This window comes from Trichosurus vulpecula, chromosome 3 (genome assembly GCF_011100635.1).
Source record: "Trichosurus vulpecula isolate mTriVul1 chromosome 3, mTriVul1.pri, whole genome shotgun sequence".
NCBI lineage: Eukaryota > Metazoa > Chordata > Mammalia > Diprotodontia > Phalangeridae > Trichosurus > Trichosurus vulpecula.
The window spans coordinates 421280403-421304999 of NC_050575.1; the positions used below are offsets into that span (position 1 = coordinate 421280403).

The 24597-nt window shown below is 45.4% G+C and overlaps 1 protein-coding gene across 1 annotated transcript in view; it reads right to left on the reverse strand.

The window, feature by feature from the left end:
* Nucleotides 1-3320: 3320 nt before the first annotated feature.
* DGUOK (deoxyguanosine kinase) overlaps nucleotides 3321-24597 on the reverse strand; it is a 42547-nt gene continuing 21270 nt past the window's right edge. The window contains exons 3-7 of the mRNA XM_036751179.1: nucleotides 24070-24257; nucleotides 11463-11610; nucleotides 8092-8207; nucleotides 6208-6307; nucleotides 3321-5009 (exon numbers count right to left, since the gene is read on the reverse strand). Of these exons, the coding sequence (XP_036607074.1) occupies nucleotides 4980-5009; nucleotides 6208-6307; nucleotides 8092-8207; nucleotides 11463-11610; nucleotides 24070-24257 (582 nt within the window). The 3' untranslated portion in view covers nucleotides 3321-4979. The remainder of the gene's footprint in view (nucleotides 5010-6207; nucleotides 6308-8091; nucleotides 8208-11462; nucleotides 11611-24069; nucleotides 24258-24597) is intronic.

Consider the following 24597-nt stretch of genomic DNA (forward strand, 5'->3'; position numbering starts at 1 on the left):
GGAGCTGAAGGGGGAGGGGGAATACCCACATCTGGCAAGGTGTTGAAGACTGGAGCATCAGAAGCTGAGCCAAGAGAGGAGTGAAGGCTGGCTGGCTGGCTGGCTGTCCTGGGGTCCTTCCTGTCAGCCAGTCAGTCAATAAACATTCATGAAGCACGTTCAGTGTGCCATTCACTATGCTAAGTGCTAGGGATACAAAAAGAGGCCAGAAATAATCCTGACCCTCAAAGAGCTCACAGTCTAATGGTGGAGACAAGCACGAACAAGAAATCTACAGGATGGATAGGAAAGAATTAAAAGGGAGGCTGGGGGGGGGGGGGCGGGGGACGGACGACTAGCATTCCAAGGCCTTGCAGAAGGCTTCCAGTGAAAGGAGAGAAGAGGGGGCTTCTGGGGAATGGCCTCAATTTTTTCTGTAAAATGTGAGCCAAGGTTCTCAGCTGGCAGGTTAGGGGGAGGAGAGGTAAGAGGTTTGAGGGGGGATGAAAAGATTTGGAAGAGTCCCTATGGAGAAAGGGAGATTGAATTGAGAAGGGAGGGATATAAGGACTGCCTTTCTCAAAATGGAGTTTCTAGGGGCAATTCTCTGAGGGGAGAAAGGGGCTCCTGAGGCAGAAGATGTTCTTGGATGAAAAGGCCAGAGGTATTGAGGGAAGTTCCAGGGTGTGAAGGCAGCTAGACCACGGTGGTGAAGGCTAGAGAGTCCAAATCAGGGCTAAAAAGCTGCCCCCTTCATTTCCTTTCCCAGGCTTCCTTCAACACTCAGATCAAATGCTCTCTTCTGCAGGACACCTTTCCTGGTCTTTCTGGCCTTCTCCTCCAGGATTATTGGGGGTCCACTCAGTATGTATACTGCATGTTCCTGTTTATGTACAGATGGTCTCTCCCCATAAAATGTTTCTTGAGGATGGAGATTATTTTTGCTTTTTCCTTGTATCCCCAATGTTTAACACAGTGCTTGGCACATAGTAAGCCCTTAACAAATCTTGTTGTTTAATATGACAAGACTTTGAGCTCAGATTCCTTGGAGAATATAGTTGTCCTCCACAGATCTTCTGAGGTGCTGAATGGTTCAGGAGAGGAGATAATGAGTTCAATTTTAGCCATGTTTGCCACAAGAGACTGATGGGGTTCATAGGTGGAGATGTCCAGTAGGTAGAGATGTGGGACTGGAGCTGAGGAGGGAGATGAGAGCTGGATAGATAGATCAAGAATCATCTGGACAGAGATGATAATTAAAAGCCTGGAGTGAGGGGAGCAAATGATAGTGAGAAAACTGGACCCAGGACAGAGTCACTGACACCCAGGAAAAGGCAGGATCAAAGAAGGCAATAGAGTACTCAGAAGGAGGGGGCTGGAAAAAAAAAGCAGCAACTGAGAAGGGGCCATAAGATGAAGTGATGAACATATCAAGAGGGTAGTTTCATTTGAATGGTGGAATCAGAGATGCCAGATTACAAGAGACTAAGGTGGTGAGGACGAGGAGACAGCCAACATAGGCCATTTTTTAGGCAGTTAATAGTGAAAGGGAAGAGAGATCTATGAGAGCTTGCTGGGGATGTTTTTTTTTATTTGTCTTTTAGAGAAGCAGACCTGGGCAATAGATAGGGAGAACCCTCTCACTGGAATGTGTGGTCTGCCCCAAGGACACTGCTCTGAGAGGTGAGCCTTCACATTAGCTTGCCCAGAATGAGGACTTCCTCTCCGCTTTCTAGCTCCCCTTTCTTTGTTGTCTTCCTGGCACATAGTGAAGGCTCAATGCATTCTTTTTCATCAATTTACTAGGAATGAGTGAATGATGGAGCAAGCTCCCAGCAGAGACAGGAAGGGATGGGATCAAAGCCACAAGGAAAACAGTTTTGGAAATGATAGCCAACTAGCATTTATGAAAGATGTTCTACGTACCAGGCACTGTGCTAAGCACTGGGCTAGACTAGGTGAAGACAGAAAGAGGTTTTGAAGTGTAGAGTTAGGGTATGGATGGATGGTCACAGTTCTCTCGGTGAAGTAGTCGCGCGGAAAGGGGTGGCTTCGTAGGCATAAAGGGAGGAGTGGTATGTGATAATTAAATATCATATAATGAGGATCCAGTTGATGTTAGGTAACATGAATTTGGAGTAGTCCCAGTCAGCCTTGTTTCTTGACTTTTGTCAGTAGTTTTCGGGAACTTGGGAACAGGGATTGAGACGGTATATAGCAAGGGGGACCCAGAGCCAAGGGTTGGTAAGACATGATTAACAGAAGGACAAGGTGGCCAAAGAGCCAAGATTGGAGGATAAGTATTCTCTAAGTTCAAGGTTGTGAAAAGAAGAAAGTCTGGCCTTATTTTCATAGACTTCAATCTGGAAAAGACTTTGGAGATCATCTAGTTTAAGTAAGGTGAGAACAGGGTCAATGGACTGGGAGGGATTGAGGAACCAGAAGATGAGGTGAGAATGGAGAGGGTTAGGAGGAGTAAAGATGTGGTCCAGGCCAAAGGACAGAGGGTTGTGATCCACTGGATCATGGAGGTAATTCAGTAGGGGGGTGAGATAGTGAGCTCTAAAGTGTGATCACCCTGTGAATCTTGGAATATGGAGATGGAAGTCACTCATGGGAGTTCAGATTGATGGACTGGGAGGTCAAGATATTCCAAATATGGTATTCAATTAGACTGCAAGCTCCTTGAGGGCAGGTACTATTCTTTGCTTCTTTTTGTATCTCCACCATTTAGCATAATGCATAGTAGGTGCTTAATAAATGATTGATTAAAACGTTATCAAGATTACCAAGATTATTATGCAATCATGGAGTCATCAAAATATGACAAAACCCATGGAAGACTAATTTGTCAATATGTCAGTTACTTGTGGTTTAATTTGTACAGTAATATTCTTTACCTTCTAAAATTTTAGATTCTTCCTATATGTCCAAAAATATTTATAGCAGCTCTTTTTGTGGTGGCAAAGAATTGGAAGTTGAGGAATACTCATCATTTGGGGAATGGCTGAAGAAGCTGTGGTATATGATTGTGATGGAATACTATTGTGGTATAAGAAATGATGAACAGGATGCTTTTACCTGGGAAGACTTATATGAATAGATGCAAAGTGAAGTGAGTAGAACCAGGAAAACATTGTACACAGTAACAGCAATATTGTATGTTGATGAATTGTGAATGGCTTAGCTCTTCTCATCAACACAATGATCCAAGACAATTCCAAAGGACTCATGATGTAAAATGCTAGCTACTTCCAGAGAAGGAACTGATGAAGTCTGAATGCAAATCAAAGCATGCTTTTTAAAACTTTATTTTTCTTGTTTTTTTTCTCTTTTCTTTTGCAACATGGCTAATATGGAAATATCTTACATGATTGCATATGTGTAACCCATATCAAATCACTTGCCTTCTCAAGGAAGGGGGAGGGGAGAGGAAGAGAGAATTTGGCACGCAAAACTTAAAAAAAAATATTAATTGTTTTTATATGTAATTGAGAAAAAAAAATCTAAGAAAAAAAGTAAAATTTCTGGCCCTTGAGAATTGAGGCCCAGACAGATTAAGTGACTTGCCTTTGGGCCTAAGGATAGTATTGGTGGCAGCCTTTGAACCCAGGTCTTACTGGATCTAACTCCAACACTCTATTCATAACTTTCATATAAAATGATAGGAGAGAGAGAACAGGAATAGGAGTATGCTAGACACATTTGCTATAACCATGTATTTAAATACATATGTGTTTGTACATATAAAAATTGTAATAATAAAAATTAGAATGGAATATAGGGTGGCCATAGATTTAGAAGTGAAAGGGATGTCAGAGGTCATCTAGTCCAATGCTCTTATTTTACAGATAAGGAAACTGAGGCCAGAGAAGTGATGTGAACTGTCTGAGGCTACTTGGAAAGTAATTGGTAGAACATATGTCCCTAGAGGCCTTCATTGTCCCCTACTCTGTGACTACAAAGTCAGCGTTCTTTCCATTGCAAAACTCCTGCCTGGTATTCATAGGATAACATAGGATAACCTGCTCCTGTATATTTGTATTCTAAAAGTCATTAATCACAAGACCTAAGGGGGGAAGAAAGAATGAAAACATCCCAAGATGCCCAGTTTCATCGGAGCGTGTGGAGGGCAGGGGTGGAGAAGCAAAGCCCTGAGTCCTGGCATGATCTCCCCACTCTGTGGTCTCACCCTTGTCAATTTGATCCTTTCTGCCCAACCACTTCCTTTATTCTGCCCATGCCCACACTTGAGAGCTCATGTCACTGGGGGCTCTGATGTGGGGAGGGACCCATGGGAGATCAGAGAAAACCAGTCATCTAGTGGGGAACCCTCAGGCCCGTGCCTGCACTCAGCACATGGATAGCTAGTGGAATTTATAAAAGCCAGGCTTTCCTTTGGGGAAAATGTCTTCAAAGATTTAGCAACTCTGACCGACACAATGACCAACCAAGATTCCAAAGGACTCGTGATGAAACATGCCATCTACCTCTAGAGAGGGACTGATGGATGCACTATGGGTCTGTCTATCTCTGCCTCTTTCCCATTTCTTTTTTGGACATGGTGGCTTTGTTCTGCACAGCTCTACATGTTTGTGATATATTTCTTATCTTCTAAATGAGTGGGGGAGCGGAAGTAGAGAGGGAGAGAATTTGGATCTGAAAATAAAATGAAATTGAAGAAAAAAGAAAACATCTTTCAGAACCAAGGAAAGCTTGAACAAGAACCTTGGAGGTCCTTGGACCATGAGATAGCAGGTCAGAGCTGTAGGGCTGGAAGGAGCCTTGGAGACCATCAAGTCTGATGCCCTTATTTGACAGATAAGCCTCAGAGGAGCTGCTCAGGGTCAGTAAAGAACAAGTCCATGAGTGCCAAGTAAGGCTGAGGGAGCAAAGAGGCCTGGAGAAATGGAATCCATGATTCTCCAAGCTGCAGAAAGGCACTAGCTGGTCAGAATCCTGGCCCAGGCCCACAGAATCTGCCTAGCAGGACCATGGCTTCATCCTAGATTCTTTACAAAGGCATCTACCTGTTGGAAAAAAGAGACAAACAAAAATAAATTTCACATTGTAGTAGATCAGAGAAAACCATACCTCTACCAAAGTCCTTTCCAGATAGAGTGTAAGCTCCTTGAGGACAGGGTCAGCTTCATTTTTTTTTGTCTTTGTAGCCCCAGCATCTAGCAGAATGCCTGGCATGCAGTAGGCTTACTGATTGGGCCTGTTGTTTCATTGCGGCATGTAAGTGACCCTGAGTCATTGAAAGTCAAGCCCTTCCAGAGGTGGAAGCTCAGGTCCTGATAAAGCCAAGAGGCTCTGAGTAAGATCCACCATGGATGCATCATCAGACTACCAGCTGAGCTGAGTTCACAGAGGCTCATCGCCATCACCAGCTACTGTGGATGAATTTCCCAGCCATATGACCTCACACTCACCAGGTACAAAGGCATTTGTGACCTAAGGCACCCCACATGGCTCCCAAAGCCCTGGCAGGACAGGACTAGTCAGGCCAGAGGCATCTTAGCATAGCCCAGGGGTTTGACAGAAGAAAGAGAAAATAATATGTTTAGAGGCATAGTGTAAAGCAAGTAGTGGAAGGGGTGGAGCAGAGAGAGCCTGAGTCCATACTGCCTAGGCCCAGAGAGCCATGACGCTTTGATGAACGAAATGAATGGGGATTATGACAGCTCTACTAATCAATCACTTCTGAGAAGACAGCATTGAAGGGTGCAGGAAACCCATTCCCTGCTTTCTTTGACCAGATAGCAAGGGCCACATGGTCCCACAAGATAGAAAAGAAGTGTTATAGATTTAGTACCGGAAGGGGCTTTGGGGGCCAGCAAGTCAGTCTAATCCCCTCACTGGCAGATCAGAAAAGGGAGCCCCACACAGCCAAGAAGTGCGAAGTTGGGATCTGAACACAGATCTTGCTTCTAAACCCAGCACTCCCTCCTAAGTGACTCTAAGTGACAAGTCTTTTGGCTTCTCTTTTCTTAGGTGAAAGTCCAAGTAGCCCAAGTAGCCATCAGGTCATAGGTTTAGAACTAGAAGGAAGCTTAAAGGTCATCTGGTCTAATCCTCCCACTTATTTAAGTGACTAATCTAAGATCACACAGTGCCTGTATCTCCAGGCATTTGTTTTTAGATACCATCCTTTCCCTGAGGAAAGCAGGGGACTCAGGTCAATGTTAAGTGTCTACTGTAAGTCAGAGGTAGAGCCATGCTGACCTTTGTCATGAGCTCCTCTTGCTTGGCTGCCCTCTCCGAGAAATCCTCGTTGACGTCCAGCACCAGCACAGGGGTCTTCTTCAGGGTCTCAAAGTGGAGCCTGCAGGAACCAGATACAGGGGTGAGGCTGAAACGCATTTCCAGGATGAGGGGGAGGGGAGCTGGGGGTGGAGCGATCTGGCCTTGGAGTCAGAGGGCCTGGAGTCAGACTTTGCCCCCGTAGCTGTGAGGCCTTCAGCAAATCATTGCAGGTCTCAGAGCTTCAGTTTCCTCATCTGTCAAAATGGACAGGTTGGATAGGATGCCCTTGTCATGTATGATCCTAGGGTCTTCATTTGGAGAATTTCTCACACAAACAACGAGGAAACAGTTTTTTTTTTAATGTGTTGAGATTGCTCTTTTGGTCTCCTGACATTGCCATTATTCAGTCATTTTTCAGTTGTGTCAGACTCTTCATGACCCTATTTGGGGTTTCCTTGGCAGAGATACTGGAGTGGTTTGCCATTTCCTTCTCCAGCTCATTTTACAGATGAGAAAACTGAGGCAAACAGGGTTAAGTGACTTGCCCAGAGTCACACAGCTAGTAAATGTTTGAGGCCGGATTTGAACTCATAAAGATAAGTCTTCCTGACTCCAGGCCTGGTGCTCTATCCACTTTGACACCTTGCTGCTAAAATCCCAAGTCATTGGGGAGGGGTGGACACTCTCCCAAGGAGTACCAGAATTGAGGAAAATCTTGGGAGGTCAAATTTACAAAACTAATCCCAAGATTAGAACTTCAGGTGATGCAAGAAAAGCTAGCAGAAAATCAACTGGGGTGCACCCTAAAAGGGTGGCTGTGTATCTCCATATACTCATTTCAGAAAAACCAGGCAGAAACTGCTGGCACAGTTCTAAGTCTGGATCTCGGGGTGGCTACAACCAACCAATGGGGATCCTAAGAGTCAGCATCCATCTGAAGGCACCTGAAGGCTGTAAAAGACTACATGACAGAAGAGAGGGCAAACTGGGGAATAGGACAATCAGAAAATATGCCATCTTGGGGTGGGGGGAGGGTAGAAATGGGGAGAAAATCTGTAACTCAAATTCTTGTGGAAATCAATGTTGAAAACTAAAAAATAGTAAATAATAGTAAAACAACAAAAAAAAAGAAAAAAAAAGACTTTACATGTGTCCTATGATATCTCACCTGAGCTTTGTAACAATTCTGTGAGGTAGGTGTTATTATTAGCCCATTTTACAGCTAAGGAAATAGAGGCACTGAGAGGTGAATTTACTTGCCCTTTGTCACAGGTCTAGATCTGGAAGTGTGTGTATGTGTGTGTGTGTGTGTGTGTGCGCGCGCGCGCGCGCGATTGAGGAGGGGAGAGGGGGGCATCTCCAGTCGTTCTGATCTATATCTAGCCACTAGACCCAGATGGCTCTGGAGGAGAAAGTGAGGCTGGTGACCTGGCACAGCGCTCCCTCACTTAAATCTAATTCATTTGAAAGTCATGGCATCACCTTCCTGATGTCATGGTGCCCTTTGAGAAGGAAGCACAAACAACAACAGATCTAGAAGGGACCTTAGAGGAAAGTGAGGAAATTAAAGTGATTTGTCCAGGGCCATGCAGCTAATAAGACACACAGTAGAGAGCATTGTTGGCCCTGGAGTCAGCATTTATTAGATATGTGACCCTAGGTAAGTCACTTGATCTCTCAATTTCCTCAGCTGCAGAATGAAGAGATGAGACCCATCTATCTCTATGGTCTTGGGCTCTTCCAGCTCTTAATCTCTGGAATGGCTGTCATGCTGACTCTGAGGCCAGTGCTCTCTCCCATCTGCCATGACAGAAGTAGTGTCCTTGCTCAGTGCTCCATGGGACAATTGTGCATTTGACTTACTCAGTCACCTTATGGATGAACCAATCTTCATGCTGAGCGTGGAGCTGTTCAAGATAGCCCAGCTCAAGGCCCTTCTCTTCAGCTCTGGCCCTTTGGCGGAGTCTCTTCAGGCATATCTAAAGGACAATCCCAGGCTCTGTCAGTGAGGCTAGGACAAAGCTCCTCCCCCTCCCCGGTTTCTGGGCTCTTAGACCAGGATTGAATCACAGACCTTTCAAACTGATCAGAGAACCAAAGAGTTGGAAGGAACCTTGGGGGTCCTGTCTAAGCTCTCCCTGAAAGGGGAATCAATCCCTTTTAAAACACCCAACAAATGCTCTTTAATGGTGGTGAACCCATCACCTTATGAAGTATCCCAGTCCACTTTTGGACAGATAGAATGGTTACAAGGTTTTGTCTCAGGGTGAAATGAAATCTTCCTCCCATTAACTTGTATTACTTGGTTCTGGAGTCAGAAGGCCTGGGTTCAGACTCTGCTTTGGATGCTAGCTACCCACGTGACCTTGGACAGGTCAGATCTCTAGGCTTCAGTGAATTCATCTTAAAATGAGGATATTGAACTAAATGGCCCCTGAGGTCCCTTCTGGCTCTAGAGTCTATGAAAATATGAGAAGCCAGAAAAGAAGCTGCCATCTTGGTCCTCATTCACTCAGATGTGAATCTCTGATTTCTCCCATTTGAATGTAGGCTCCTTGGGGGCAGGGAATCTTTTAGCTCTCCTCTGTATCCACAGCACTTAGTAAATCCTCACTAAATAAATACTTGTTGACTGACTGACCATTTGATTTTTATCTCAGTTTCTCCAGAGCCTAGAAAAAATCAGACCTGCTGTTGTCTTAGTTGTTTTAGTCATGCCCAACTCTCCTTGATCCTAGTTGGGGTTTTCTTGGCAAAGCTACTGGAGTGGTTTGTCACTATTTGCAAATAGAGTGAAGTGACTTGCCTAGGGTCACACAGCTAGTAGGTGCATGAGCCAGGATTTGAACTCAGGAAGATGAGTCTTCCTGACTCCAGGCCTGGTACTCAGTGCACTATGCACTATGCCACCTAGCTGTCCCTAAAATCACATCAACTGGACATTTAACAAATGTTCATTGATTCTACTCAGGGTCAGGCTCCAAATGCTGGCTCTGATACTTATTACCTCTATTCCTTTGGGCAAGTCACTTAACTTCTGGGGGCCTCAGTTTCTTCTTCTTCTTGTTTTTTTTTTTTTTTTTGCAAGGGGGAAGGCGGGGCAATTGGGGTTAAGTGACTTGCCCAAGGTCACACAGCTAGTAAGTGTGTCAGTGTCTGAGGCTGGATTTGAACTTAGGTCCTCCTGACTCCAGAGTCAGTGCTCTACTCACTGTGCCACCCAGCTGACCCAGTTTCTTCTTCTGTGTTAACGAGTTGTTGTTGAAATTGGGGGTAGCAATGTGGCGCCACAGTGCACAGAGTGCAGGGCCTCAAGTCAACAAGACTCATCTTCCTGAGTTCAAACCTGGTCTCAGAAGCTTACTAGCAGTGTGACCTTGGGTAAGTCACTTAACCCTGTTTGCCTCAGTTTCCTCATCTGTAAAATGATCTGGAATAACTGATATGACTGAACAATAACAACTAAATGAGGCCCATTCTATTTCTAAATTAAACAATCTCATGGGTCACTCATTCCCTAATCACTCCTAGGTAGCATAGTGAATGGAATCAGGAAGCTGAGATCAAATCTTGCTTCAGACACTTTCTAGCTATGTGATCACCCTGGAAAAGTCTCTTAACCTCTGTCTACATCTTCATCTTTAAAGTGAGGATAATAATAGCATCTACTTCACAGGGCTGTTGCAAGGATCAAACAAATCAGCATATACAAACACTCTTAATTATTGTGGTTTTGTTGGTATTTAATATCTATTATTTCTCCAAAGAGCCTGCAATACTGAATATTTAGCTAGGGAGAATAATCCTCCTTCACTGGTAGGCTTTCAACTCCAAGAAAGCAGAAGGCCTAGTTTTCTTAAAGCTTATCTGCCCCATGGCTCAGGAGGTCCCTGATCTGGGGCTGAAAAGGACTTCTGAGGGCATCATTTAGCACAGCTCCCTCCACAAGCTTTTTGAAGTGAATCCATTTAAGATCACTGCCAGCAAGCTTTACAAAGTACCTACTGTGTACCAGGTGCTATGCTGGGTTCTGAGGGTACAATATGTCCCTAATCTCAAAGAGTTTACTTTCTAGAAAGAGACAATTTACCAGTCAGTCAATCAACAGCATTTATTAAGCCCCGTCTACATACCAGGTACAAGGCTAGGGGCCTTGAAGACTTTCTAACCTTTCATTTTACAGAAAAGGACGGACCTTGGGAGCATCTGACTGCTCCCCACTTCCATATTTTATAAAGGAAAGTTAGTCCAAGAGAATTGAAATCACCATCCACTGGTCATATAGCAAGTTAGTGGAAAATCCAGGACCAGAACTCTGGGTTCCTGAAATGTGGTCTAGTCAGTTCAGAAGACCTAGGTTTTAAGATCTTATGATTACTATATGTGTGGCCTGAATCTCAGTTTCTTTATCTGTAAAATGGGGATGACAAAACTAGTACTAAGAGATTTAGCCTAAACATAGGCTATTATGATGGGAATTCTACTATTTGACTAGCTTTCACTTGCTAATCCATTACTGGCTTTCTGGGAATCACAATTATTCCTGGGCAGCTTTCCTTGGGCAGCATCACAAAGGCAAGGAAGAGAATATTTAATGGAGGCAGGAAAGAGCATCCCTCCCCGCCCCCCCCCCCCCCATTCCCTCCTAGCAGGCCAGACTCACGCCCTAGGGCTGCAAGGGAAGCTGAGGCAATGCGGCATAGGCCCCAGTGCCAGGAGCCAAAAAAGGGAAATCCAGGCTACAATTTTCCAGATGGAGACTAGGGTTCTCCCCTCCCCCCCCCTCCATCTCCCAAAGGTCCCTTCCTCAGAGTCTGGCTGGGGAGGGGCTTTGGTTTCTAGAAAACAGAGGATCAGATATGGAAGGTCAGTGTTTGTTTTCATGTAAGCTCTTGGTCTTAGAGGTAGCCAGAAAGGTCACCAGGTCATTTAGTCAAATCCTCTCATTTTATAGGTAAGGACTGAGTTGCCTGCCCGCCCGCCCGCCCAACAAGATCTCATTCTGAGGTGTTTTAAAGGACACACAACCAAGCAATAGCAGAGATCTGAATTCGGGGTGCTTCTGACTCCAAATTCAGCACCCTTGATGGCCTTCCTCCCTCTTTCAGCAGACGTGGTCCCAAAGGCCCTCTGACCAACCTCCCCCCCCCCCCCCCCCCCCCCCCCCCCCCCCCCGCTCCACCCCCTTCCTTCCTTAGGTCTCTGGAATTCTCCAAGCCTGAGTTTGGTGGTACCTGGGGAGAAGCCCGAAGGTAAATGAAGCCATCCAGGAGAACTCGGCTGCTGAACTCCTGGAGAAGGAAGGAATGCCAATTCTGATACACAGTCCACTCGACATCATTTAAGGAGCGATTTTCAAAGAGATTCTTGGCAAAGATGTACCTGGCCGGGGCAAGGGGTGGGGGTGGGGAGGGGAGAAATTAGAGGTGGGGCAAAGTAGGAAGAGAAAAAAGATGGAACAGCAGGTAGAAAAACCAACCAAGAGGCCAAAGATGGGATAATTATAGCCCCCACCTCCCAGGGTTCTTATAAGGATCCCGTGAGACAAAGCACCACACATAAAGGCTATTATTATTATCATTATTAATCATCATTAGGTCTTGAACCTGAATCCACCATTCCTCGTGCTGTGCGCTCGGTTCTTTCCCTAGGTCAGAAATTAACTAATTCCTAAAACAGTCAACAAATAAAGGCCAATTCAGTTGTACAAACACTCAATCAGTACCTATTGAATTCCAGGCTCTGGGCCAGGGGCTAGAGATATACAAAAAGGAGGAGAAGGTTGCAGTTGTTTAGTCAAGTAGGACTCTAAGTGACCATCCAAGTGGTGTTTTTCTTGGCAATGGTTTGCTATTTCCTCCAGTGCACCCCCATTTTACAGATTAGGAAGTGAGGCAAATAGGGCTTAAGTGACTTGCTCAGAGTCACAGAGCTTGTAAGTTTCTGAGGCTGGATTTGAACTCAGATCTGCCTGACTCCAGGCCCTGTGCTCTATCTGCTACACCACTTAACTGCCCCAAAAAGGAGAATAAAAATGGCATTTGTATGGTATGGCACCTTATGCCCCCCACATACTCTTTGCCGGAGACACTAGCCCCCTTGCTGTTCCTCAACCCAGATCCTCTATCTCTCAACTGGGTATTCTCTGACTGTCCCCCATGACTGGGATGCTCCTCTGCCTCCTGGCTTCCCTTGAGCCCCAGCTAAAGTCTCACATTCTCCAGGAAGCCTTTCCTCATTCCCCTTACTGCTTGCACCCTCCCTCTGCTGATTATTTCCCATTTATCCTGTCAGCAGCTCATTTGCACACTGTGGATGGCATCTTGTCCTTTTCCATTGTGTCTCTGCACTGTCAATCACACAGTAGAGAGACCTTAAGAAATGTTTATTGACTGACTGATGGATTTCAAGACTCAGTATGAACCCTATAAGAAGCCTTTCCTGTTTTCCCTAAGCTGCTATTCCCCCCCCCCCCCCAATAAACTTGTATTTATTTGCATTTGCCTACACATGTACGTACTGCTTACCTAAGAGAATGTAGGCTCATGGAGGGCAGCCTTTTCCCCTTTGTCTCCACATGGCCTGTGCTTAGCACATAAGTGCTCAATGAATGCTTGAAATTGAAATGTTATTTCACTTAAAATAATGCATAAGATACTGAAAAAGAGAACAAGAGTCCAAGTCCTACTTTCAAGGAGCTTACCATGTAATAGGAAGAGGAAGACACACGAAAAACTATGGAAAAGCCTGAACATAGAAAGGAAAAAGGAAAAATGCAAAGGGGAGAGCCAGGCAAAGTGCTTAGGGAAGCTGGAGGAGGACTCACAGCTGGGAGTCCACAGCATCAATGAAACAATGAACTGCCCTGTCTCCCCCCCACCCCCGGCTCAGAGCAGTCCAAGGAAGGTCAGAAGGGCCCCCCCCCTCTCCCTGCTCCCCCCACCCCAAGCAGGTCAGGGAAGGGCGGGTACAACCATGTTAAATTTAATTTACTTTAAAAAACCCCACTACATAATAGATCCACATTTTCATATGATAAACACATAGATACATGAAGAAAAAGACTCCCTGGGCATGGCAGCCCCTATGTTCAGCCTTGAAGTAAGGGAAGAATTTCAATGAATGGAGGTGGGGGTAGGAAGGGGAATTCTATTCCGGGCTCTGGGGAACTGCTCAGCCAAGACAGGAAGAGCACAGAAGACAGGACAAAGACAGGAGGCAGAGGAGAGTCCAGTTGGTCAGAACCACAGATTCTATGCAAGCACAGAAGTCAGCTGGAGTGAGCTAGTGGAGGACCTTGAGTGGCAGGCTCAGGCATGTGGACTGAACTGGGTAAGCCATGGGGAGTGACCTAATTAGGCAGGGGCCTCAGGTGCGAAGGGTGGAAGGCAGAGGGGCAGTCTGGAAGCAAGGAGCCCAATTAAGAGCCTGTTACAGAAGTATAGGATAAAAGAGGTGAGGGCTTAAACAAAGATGGCTGCAGAGGAAGCAGAGACAAGGAGTCAGATGAAGAGATTCTGACAAGGAACAATGGACAGACTGTGGCAAATGGCTGGAAGCTGGGGGCAGGGGTAGGGGTAGCGCTGGGAGGAAAAGGGAGAACAGTTTTAAGCCTTGTTGACTTTGAAGATACTGAGGCCATCAACAGAAATAGAGAAGTTTGCAGTGTGGAGGAGGGGGAGATGGATATGTGTGAAAGAAAAAGCATTATTAGGTGCCTGATATTTTCCATGTATTTGTGTTATGCATTGAGGTATACAAATACAAAAATAAGACAGCTAGAGAGCCCCTGCCTTCACGGAACCTCCATTCTAACAGGGGAGGACAACACAGCAGTGAATAAGTATTTATTAAGGGGCAGCTAGGTGGCGCAGTGAGTAGGGCACCAGCCCTGGAGTCAGGAGGACCTGAGTTCAAATTCGGCCTCAGACACCTGACACACTTACTAGATGTGTGACCTTGGGCAAGTCACTTAACCCCAATTGCCCTGCCTTCCCCTACCCCTGCAAAAACAAACAAACAAACAAACAAAAAAAGTATTTATTAAGCACTTGGTGTATACCAGTCACATTGCTAAGTTAGGAATAGAAAGCAAGGCAAAAACAGACCCTGCTCTCAGGAAGCTCACATTCTAATGGAAGAGAGAACACATAAGTAAATAGATAGACATAAGATAAATAGAGAGTATCTAGAAGGCAACTTTAGAGGGGGAGGATAGTGAAGACTAGGGCCTTCACAGTGGCCAGGAAGGAGCATTTTGTTGTAGGAAGTCTTAGTGGTGAAAGGATCCATAGAGCAACCGATGAGGAGCCAGGTACTTGCTCTGCTGAGTGGGATGTGCCAATGGGGTGCCCAGATGGCTATATCCAGCAGGCAGAGAGAAAAAAACAACAACACAGGACCAGAGTTCTGAGCAGAGTCTGAGATAGAAGATACAGACTTGGGAGTCATCTGTATACAACTGAAGCCATGGGGGTGGATGGGCTAGATAAAGTGAAGAGCAGAGAGATAAGAGATAGCTGAAGAAAAAGACCTCTGAATTTCAGAATGAAGAGTCAGCTATTCAGATAAAGAATAGTCCCACAGGGAGAACTGTGCCAGAGCAATGTCAGGGAAGCTTGGGGGGAGGGGAGGGCATCCAGAAGGAGGATGGGATCTATGAGGTCATATCCTAAAGAGAAGTCAGGGAGGCTAAATACAGATTTGGAAACTGAGGTGAGGAAGGCTAAGTGACAATGACTTAGGGTCTGAAACAGGGTTCAAACCCAGTTCTTCCTGGCTCCAAGGTAAGCACTGTTTCCCTGACATTATGCTATAGATTCCTTCAGGTCCCACCTTCTGTGAGCAGCCTTTTTGTAAGCCTAGAGAACAGGCCTCTTTGAAAAAAACAAAAAAACAAAAAAAAACAACTTTATTTGTAACCCCAATGCTTAGTTCAGTGCCTGGAACCTAGTTATGGTTGGTGCTTAATAAATGCTTACTGACTAGACTTAAGGTGTTTTGGATAGTAGACAATTCAGAGCTGGAGGCAAGACCGACTGATAGTGAAAATGGAGAGGCTTTTGAAAAAGATAAGATTTGGAAAAATCTTTTAAAATTCAGATATCCAGAGGGGAAAGACATCTTAGAGGTCATGATGAAACCCAACTTCCTCATTTTATGACTAAGGAAACTGAGGCCCAGAGTGACTTGCCCAAGGTCATACCCACAGCAAATAGCCCAGGGATGTAAACCCAAGTTCTAAGCCTCCAAATCTAACTCTCCTTTCCCTGTCCCACAGTGTTATGGGAAATTGGTAGTCTGTGTATGATATGAAGAAAATGGTCAACCCGTATCAGTGAACGCTCAGTAAGGGTTAAAAAGCACTAACATGTCATAGGCCTAGTCACCAGAATCTCCTTTGGCTTTCAGACATCCCCATCTCAATCAGCACCCATGGCTCCCTCTTATATAATCCCCTGGTTGGCATTTAAAGGTCTTTACAACCTGATTGCAATCTACTTTTCCAAACTTATCACCAGCTATATGGTGTGGTCTACTAATGTATTCTTCACACATTATACTCCATCTCCCAACTCCTTGCCTTAGCACAGGGGGAGTGAATTTCAGGCATGGGGGACCACCAATGCAAAGGCCTGCAGTTAGGAGATGGAGTTCCACTGATGAGGAACCACAAATCCAATCTGGCTGCACTGGAGTCTTCCTAATCTAAAACGTACTCCCTTCTTACCCACAGGTACCTCTTAGAATCTCTAGCTTCCTTCAGGAATCAGATCAAGTGACATGTTCTCCATTAGGCCTTTGCTGATGCTCTCAGCTGGTAGTTAGTTGCACCTGTCTCCAAATTAAATAAATAAATAAATAAATAAATAAATAAATAAATAAATAAGTAAAAATAAATAAATAAATTCGGAATTTATTTTATTTTGTCTATATCATATACATCCATGTTTCCTCCAAGAGGAGATGAACTCCTTGAAGACAGACATTATTTCAAGATGTCTACTGCCTAAGAGAGTGTTTGGCACATAGTAGGTGCTTAATAAGTGCTTGTTGATTTAGAGAGATGGTGGGAGTTAGCCAGGCTCATCCACAGGGCAAGGGGGTCCAGGACAGAAAAGCAAACATTATTGAAATGGTGGACCATAAGTTCAACATGGAGACAAAACTTAGGCAGAATCACAGTTGAGAAAACAAGACCTAAACAAATTATGAAAGCAAGAAGAGGTTCAACAGAGGAAGGGAGTAGCGGGGTTGGATGGAAAGGAGATTGAGATGCGGAGCGTCAGCATTTAGGATCTCAAAGGAGGATTGGGTTGGAGGGATGGTGAGTTCAGGAGCTGTGACCACTCACTGTGTGTGTGTGTGTGTGTGTGTGTGTGTGACAGAGAGAGGAGAGAAAGAGACACTATGAGATCAGAGTGATGTAGTAGATAGAGCACTGGACGTGGAGTCAGGAAGACCTGAGTTCCCATCCTGTCTCAGTTGTGTGACCCTAAACAAATCGCTTTTGTTGTTGTTTAGTGGTTTTTCAGTCATTTCTGACTCTTTGTGACCCTTTTTGGGGTTTTCTTGGCAGAGATACTGGAGTGGTTTGCTATTTCCTTCTCTAGCTCATTGTACAGATGAAGAAACTGAGGCAAACAGGATTAAGTAACTTGCCCAGAGTCACAGCTAGGAAGTATCTGAGACCAGATTTGAACTCAGGAAAAAGAGTCTTCCAGATTCCAGGTAAGGCACTGTATTAACTGTGATACCTACTTTCCCGGACAAATCACTCAGTCTCCCTAAACCTCAGTTCCCAAATCTGCAAAATAAGGGAATTTGCCTCAATGATTTTTCAGGTCAATTTAGCTTTAAATCTCTGATCCTATAAAACATCATGTGGAACTGTGGTTGGAAGCTGGATACCAGTCAAATGTCTCCAACTATGACTGGTCAATCAACAATCATCCATTAAGGGCTTCCTCTATTCTTTATAACTATAAGTTATATGGAGGGTGGCAACTTGCATTGGTAGAAAGATTTTCCTCATCAGGAAATTTTCTATTCTAATGAAATCACAGGTCTAGTCTCCATTTCTTACTTTGTGCTAGTGACTAGACTAAGCAATGGGGATGGAAAGAAAAAGTGAAACCAGTTACTACTTGCAAGGAGCTTACTTTCTAATGAGGGAGCTAATATAAACCTAAATAGGCAGGGACACCTAGTTTATGGAATAGATGGAAGATAACCTTTGGGTGGGAGGGGCTTCTCAGCCTGAAAAAGAGGATCCTGGAGACCTCCCTCGGCCCCTCCCAGGTGTCTGCAGGAAACCAGATACTGGGTGTCAGCAGGGAGGATGGGGGAGGGGTAGTGAGAATGGGAGGGGAGAAGCTGTCCTAGGAGTTTTCAGGGCTCTTTTTTTTCTCTAGGAAATTCAAGCCCCCAAGGGGCAAAAGAACCCTCCTTAACTGCCACCTGCCACATCTTGAATAACATTCCGAGTCCTGGGAGCTGGAAAGGTGCAGGCCCAACTGTCCTTGGAGCTGAGAAACACACCCTCAAGGTTTCTGCAGTGCCCAAGGAACTGACTCTGCCCTGCCTCCCCCTCCATGTGTGTTCCCAGTGTACTTACTTCCTCACCAAACACTTTACAGAAGTCTTCAGACCTAACTGAAGGAAGTTGGGGCTGAATTTAAAACTCACCCCTTTCCCCCAGTTCCCCAACCCAGCTAAACAAACAACATTTGGCAAATAGAAACCAGGGCTTCAGAATGGATCAGGTTATCTCATCAGGCCTGCATACAAGCTTAATTCCTCCCCTCCATCCAAGCCACAAGATGCAATTCAAATTCTAAACAATGAGGCTTGTTTGTAGACTCTAGTTCCTAAGGCAACACTCCATTGCATTTGTCAACCTCGGGTTAACCCCAGATCAGTCAGGCCTTCAATTATCTAAGACTCCCAGGGTGCTTTGTGGGAAGCCTGTATATTCTTGCCTCAGTTTCCCTATTAGTCAAAATGATGGGGTACAGAATCTGGGAGCCCCCTTGAACTCCTTGAATCTTCCCAGTTGATGAGGCTTTTGCCTGAGGCCTTAAGCCTTTCAGGTCCAAATCTCTAGGTTACTCTTAACTAGCTGAGCCCTCCGTTGTCTGGCTACTTCCTACCCTTGATCCTATCAAAATTTTTATGCCCAAATCTGTTACCCTGTTACCCCTAAACTAGCCTAGCCCTACACAGTCTGTTATCTCCAGGTAGCCTTCAGCTACTTCCCACCCTTAATACCATTCCCTGGGTTCCTGGAGTTTGACCTCATCCCAGTCCCATCAAAATACTCCTCCTCAAGACCCTCCCTAAACCCCTCCTCCCATCACCCCAGGACCACCCTTAGGTCCCTCCTACAATCTTTCTGTGTATATAAGTCTCATCTTCCCTCCATGTAGTGGCTTTCATAGAATCTGGCCCACTTATGAAAAATGAGCATCACAAAAGGTGAGATTTTTTAAGATTGTAGTCAATATGGTGAATCTTTCATAAACTTTGTTTTTCTTTGGCTGAAAGAAGGTTTGAGTCAAATTCATCTGAGCAGGACCTGGGGTGTTAGTATTTTGGGGTCTTGAGCATCCCTAACCTCAACATATGATTCCCTGACCTTATCAGAATGGAGCGTCATACTAACCTTCTCTCAGAATGTTATAAGGATTCAAGATTCAGTAAGGAAGCCATGTCTCCACTGGCCCTTCTCTTGCCCTACCCCCACCAGAAATATTTAGCTCTCCAGACCAGTAGCCTTGGGGTGGCCAGGAAGAGGAGATACTAGATGACATCTAAACATCCCTTCCAGGCTAACGTCCCATGATTTTATATCTGAAAAGTTTTCTATTTCTTGGAGGAAGGCTGTAGGCGGAATTATGGCCCAGTGGAGAAAGTGCTTAAAATCTGCCAAATGCTTAGAGCAGGCCAAGGCCAAAGGAGCTGGGGACAGCCAGTGAGTGGAAGGGCCAAGGGAGGCTGAAAGAGTCTGGGTGGCCAGGGCTGGGGGTTTCTCATTGTAATGCGCTTTGGGTTCTCCTTTAGTCCTTTCAAGTTGTCCCTCCCCACACAGGTTTTTGCACCGAAACACTAGAAGGGAGAAGGTAACCTAAAAGGGGAGGAGCCAAAAGGGAGACTCACTTGCCCCCCCCCCCCCCAAACATGTGGCCAGCCCTACTGTCTACCGCAATCAGAACCTACAGTCAAGCCCTTGGTAATTCCTCAATCTACCCTTCCCTAGCAAAGTATCCTCGTTACTGGCTACAATGATACTCTTCATCAAAGTATCCATACTAAGGCATCCCACTGACAAGGCTATCAAAGTTGCTACTATAGTATCAGATGGCTCCTTGGCTTGATCCTCTGCTGTAGCATCAAAGTATCCATAGATATCTATGCTACACTCTATCAAAGTATCTGTACCATTGTATCTGCTAAGATTAAAACAGTAACACTATCACAGTAGAAACACTGGCGACAGTGTCCGAGCATCTCTCCTAGCCAAGGATCTACACTGAGACAACATCCAAATGGTCTTCGTGAACAGAATAGCCGCAACAGCATTAGGGTATGGCTAATAGGGTAGGAGCCCACTGTGGGGGGAACGCCCTCCCAGCACGGGTGACGATTCCTATCTAGGTCATTCCAAGGATTGTCAGGGAATCCTTTCCCTGTGCAGAAGACTTTCTTTAGTTCCCCTAGATTATACAGTTGTCTTTTGGCCGGTAGGTCTCAGTGAGGCAAGGGGAGTGACTGAACAAAGTTGAAAAGAACAAAACAGTGTCTGTACATGGAGTTCAAGAAAGGTTTCAAAAAGCAAGCAGCACCTCAAAGGCCAAGAAAGTCAAAGCTTTCCTAGGCATTTTCCTGTGCCCTAGCAGTGAACAACCGAGATCTGGGTCTTGCCTGGAGAGAAGAGCAAGCACTCACCATCAGAAGGAGAGGAAATGAGGCACCAGCACAGAGGAGCTGGCCAAAGCCAGGCCCCACATTTTCCTTTCTAATAACTTACAGAAGCCCGGGGCTGACCAATAAGTTTCCCATCAGAGCAGCCAGCACATCCCCTGGATGGGCTACATCGGCCCCTGCTCTCCTCTCCTCTCATGCTTTCCAAATTGTTTAACCACATGTTGGAACCATCCTGGAGTCTGGCCTCTGTGCCAGGGCTATGAATCTTCCACTGCTCTCCTTCAGGGGCCCGGGAGGAATAGCTCTGTGGGAACAGATGGGCTAACTTCCCAGGCAGTGAATCTGCAGTAAAAATGCTTTTTTAAAGTCCCTCTCCTTTGGGCAGGGTCACATGCCCTTTCTCTCACTTGCCATTCCAGACTGCAGATCCCTGGAAGCTCTGCAAAAAATCCTGGGGTGGGGGTGGGGGGCAGGGAAGATCATACATTCAGATCTGAAAGGGTCTTTAGAGATTGTATAATCTAATCTCATTTTACTGTGGAGGAGCCTGAAGTGGGGGGGGGGGAGGAGGAAGGGCCTTGCTCAAGGTCACATAGGAAATAAATTGGGCCACCTGACTTTGATTTCACTACTCTTTCTACTAGCTGACTCAAATTATTATCATAGGATCATAGACTGGGAATAAAGGTGCCTCAGGTACCACCTAGTCAGACCCACCAATGTTGTTGATGTTCAGTCATTTTCAGTTTTGCCTGACTTTTCATGACCCCTTTAGGTGTTTTCTTATTTTTTTTTTTGAGGGGGGAAAGCAGGGCAATTGGGATTAAGTGACTTGCCCAAGGTCACACACCTAGTAAGTATGTCAAGTGTCTGAGGCTGAATTTGAACTCAGGTTCTCCCGACTCCAGGGCCAGTGCTCTACTCACTGTACCACCTAGCTGCCCCAATTTTCTTTCTTTCTTTTTTATTTTTCTCTTTAGGTGTTTTCTTGGCAAAGAAGGTCTTCCTTCCCCACCTCCTTTTACAGATAAATAAACTGAGGCAAACAAGGTTAAGTGATGGTCACAGACTAGATTTGAACTCAGGAATTAGGCTGATACCAGACCTGGCACTCTACCCACTGCACCACCAGCTGCCCATTAATTTTACAGATGTGGTAAATGAGGTCAGGGGAAGTGACATAACTTACTGAGGTGGTCAGTGGCAGAAATGGGACTCTCAATAATAAACTAAAGAAGATACAAACCTTACACACCTGTCATGAAACTAAATTCTATTTTTAAAAATATTTTTTTCTTCATCTCTACCCTCTATTACATAATGAATATGTAACAGGGGATATCTGGTCCCTTTCAGCTCTCTAATCATCAGATTCTATAGACCTTTCCTCCAAAGCATATGGGTTTGGGGGGAGGGGAGACAGCACTAATCTGAGAGAAGTAACCAAGGAGTCTGAGCCCAGCTGGGGCTGCCTTTCTCTTCAGGAAGGTGAGAAGATTCCAATCACTGCCTTGTTTGGTTTCCTTAGCAGCCCTGAGGGAGCTGAGGCCCACTACTCATTTCTGTAATGATAATATGGCCTTTCTGACACTCAGATGCGATGTGAGGGATCCCCTGAATAGAGCATTGTGGGTCAGTAAAAATGACTTTGCTGGTAACTGGAATTCATTTCTATTGTAGTATCATCATTTTTTAAAAAGTCACAGTAGAAAGAGTTTATCATCAGGTGGCCCAGGTTCAAATTCAGGCTATGACATGAGCTATGTGACTTTGGGTAGACCCCTCCTAGTGTTCCCTCCCCCAATGACCTCACTATTTTTCCAAATTATTCTCATCCTATTTATTACATCTTCCCTTATACATGTACTTGTTGTGCCCCCCTCCCTATTCAAGTGGGAGCTCACTGTGGGTATGGATTAGACTACTCACTGTATTTGAATTGCAAGCATCCAGGACAGTGTCTGGTATACAGTGGGTATTGAATAATAAATACTTGTTGATGGATAGGCAAGTCACATCAGTTCTCTGGGCCTCAGTTTCCTCGCCTGGCAAATATGGATAATCATCCTTGGCCTGCCTCCCTCTGGGTTGATGGTTAGGCAAGCACTTCCTCTTGTAAACCTTGGACAGCAGGGAAGGAAGGGGCACTCCCTCCACCCTCCAGCTAGGCCAAGGCCATGGCTACAGGGCAGCTACCGGAGACTCAGCCCAATGGCTCCCCCTTCCAGGGGGTCTCCTGCAGGGGGCCAGCCATACCATTAATCATGTTTAAAGGGCTCCAAATGGGCCAGGGAGTCTAACTGCCAGACTCTTGAAAAGATCATTGCACTGAAGGCTGCGCCAACAGGGACAGGGCCCAACCTTCTCAGTTTACAAGTAGACCCTGAAAAGTCATTAAAGCAGATTTGCTGTTTCCTTGAGAGAGAAGCTCATGGCGTGGCTGCTGACTTCATGGATTCTTCCCATGTATGAGGCTGTGGTGCTAGGGGCAGCACGGGACAGTGAGTAGAGTCCACTAGATCTATTGGGGTACTGGAAAGGCCTGGGTTTAAATTCTGTCTCTAACACTTACTAGATGTGTGACTTTGGGCTAGTAGCTTCATGTCTCTAAGCCTTGATTTTCCACACCTGTAAAATGGACCTGAGAATACTTATAGTACCTATCTCACTGGGTTGGTATAAAGCTTAAAAGAGATAATATATGTAAAGTGCTTTGCAAACCTTAAAGAACTTCATAAATGTCAGTTATCATTACTTCTGCTACAGAATTTAGAGGTGAAGGAGACTTAAGTTCACAGGTTTAGAGATATGCTTGCTGATTCATTGGGTCTTGGTCTGTTCACGTATAAAAGGAAGAGTTTGGATTCACTGACTTCAAATCTCCCGGATCTAAGATTCTGTTAGTGTGGGGAGCTTCCCAGGACCAGGCTGGTGTCTGGCAATGACTTCTTTGGCCAGTGGAATTACAATCTGCATCTGTGGAGGGAGAACTGGCATGGATGAAACTAGAAGTTGGTGAAATATTGGAGTCAATGTAGAAGGAACTTGGTCTTTAGTTGAAAACAATGTTTGATTCTGGTGCTGCTCCATCATTGCCACAGACTGGGATGGTCTGGGTTCACCTGGGGCCAGGCTGGGAATTCTGGGAGCAACTTCTGGCCTTCTAGTGACAAAAGATCACAACTAAAAGTACTAAAACAAAGGCTTCCTCCTCCTGGATCCTGGCTATATCAATGCCAAGAAAGAAAATGAGATGGCTTAGGCCAGGGCTAGGGGAAATAGAAGAAACTGTCACCAATGCTGCACTGTTTAGACAATTCTAGCTAGGAATTATTTTTGAGATTATCTGGCATTACCTAGGAGACAGGCTCAGAGAAGAAAAAGCAGGGCCAGTGTATTGCTGATTTGTCACCTAAGAGTCATCTGAGTTTGTTAAATAGAGCAATGTGGGACAAAGGGGTAAGTTAGTACTTGCTCAAGAGTCAGAGGTCCAGGGTTCAACACCAGCCTCTGTCACCTTCGGCAGGTCACGTTAGTCTCTGGGTCTCAGTTTCTTCACCAGTAAAGTAAAAGGGCTTGGAGTGGGTAGCTTTAAATCTATGATTTTCTCAAAATGCTGAATCATCTCTCCATCCCCAAATCTATACAGGGTTGTTTTTGCCTTTGTTGAGTCAGAGGCTATGTGAGCATGGGTAAGTCACAACCCAGCAGAGCCTCAGTTTCCCCATAATAATTATACTACTCCTCTTCTGTCGGAGAGGCAGATTGGAAAACCTTAAAGTGTCTTCCAAATACAAGGATTTATTCCCAGTCAATTGTATTTTGAAGGTGGGAGGAGTGAAGACCCCTTCAGGAGAAGGGAGGCAGGCCATCTAGGCATGGGGCCGACCAAGGTTGCTGGCTCAAGAACCTTACCTGTCACTGTACACTGACCGCTCAAAGACCTGCACGGGCTCTTGGCCTTGAAATAGGCTCTCTGGGTAGGAGGCCAGCTGGGTTTGAAGCCGAGTCAGGAAGGAAAATGTCTGGAAGGTGTAGGACCACCGTGCAGGCTGCTGGTACATCATATCCAGCAAGTTCCCCACACTCTGGGGAGGGCCAGCCTGGGGGAGAAATGAAATGGGGAAGGAAGTTAACATCACATGATGTATTGATATCACAGTAATTGTCCTTGTATAGGGCGAGACCCTGTAGCTTTTTGCCCAGGAGGAGAAAATCACCTCCTTGGAATTCTGCAACCTTCCTTCCTTCCTTCCTTCCTTCCTTCCTTCCTTCCTTCCTTCCTTCCTTCCTTCCTTCCTTCCTTCCCTTCCTCCCTCCTTCCTTCCCAAAACCTTAAACCCAATTCACTCTGAAGCTCATAGATTGGACCACAATAGGTCCCTGCCCAAGTTCCACTTAATAGCTGTATTTTGGGCCCTTTTAGTTTAGAGTGAATGTCAA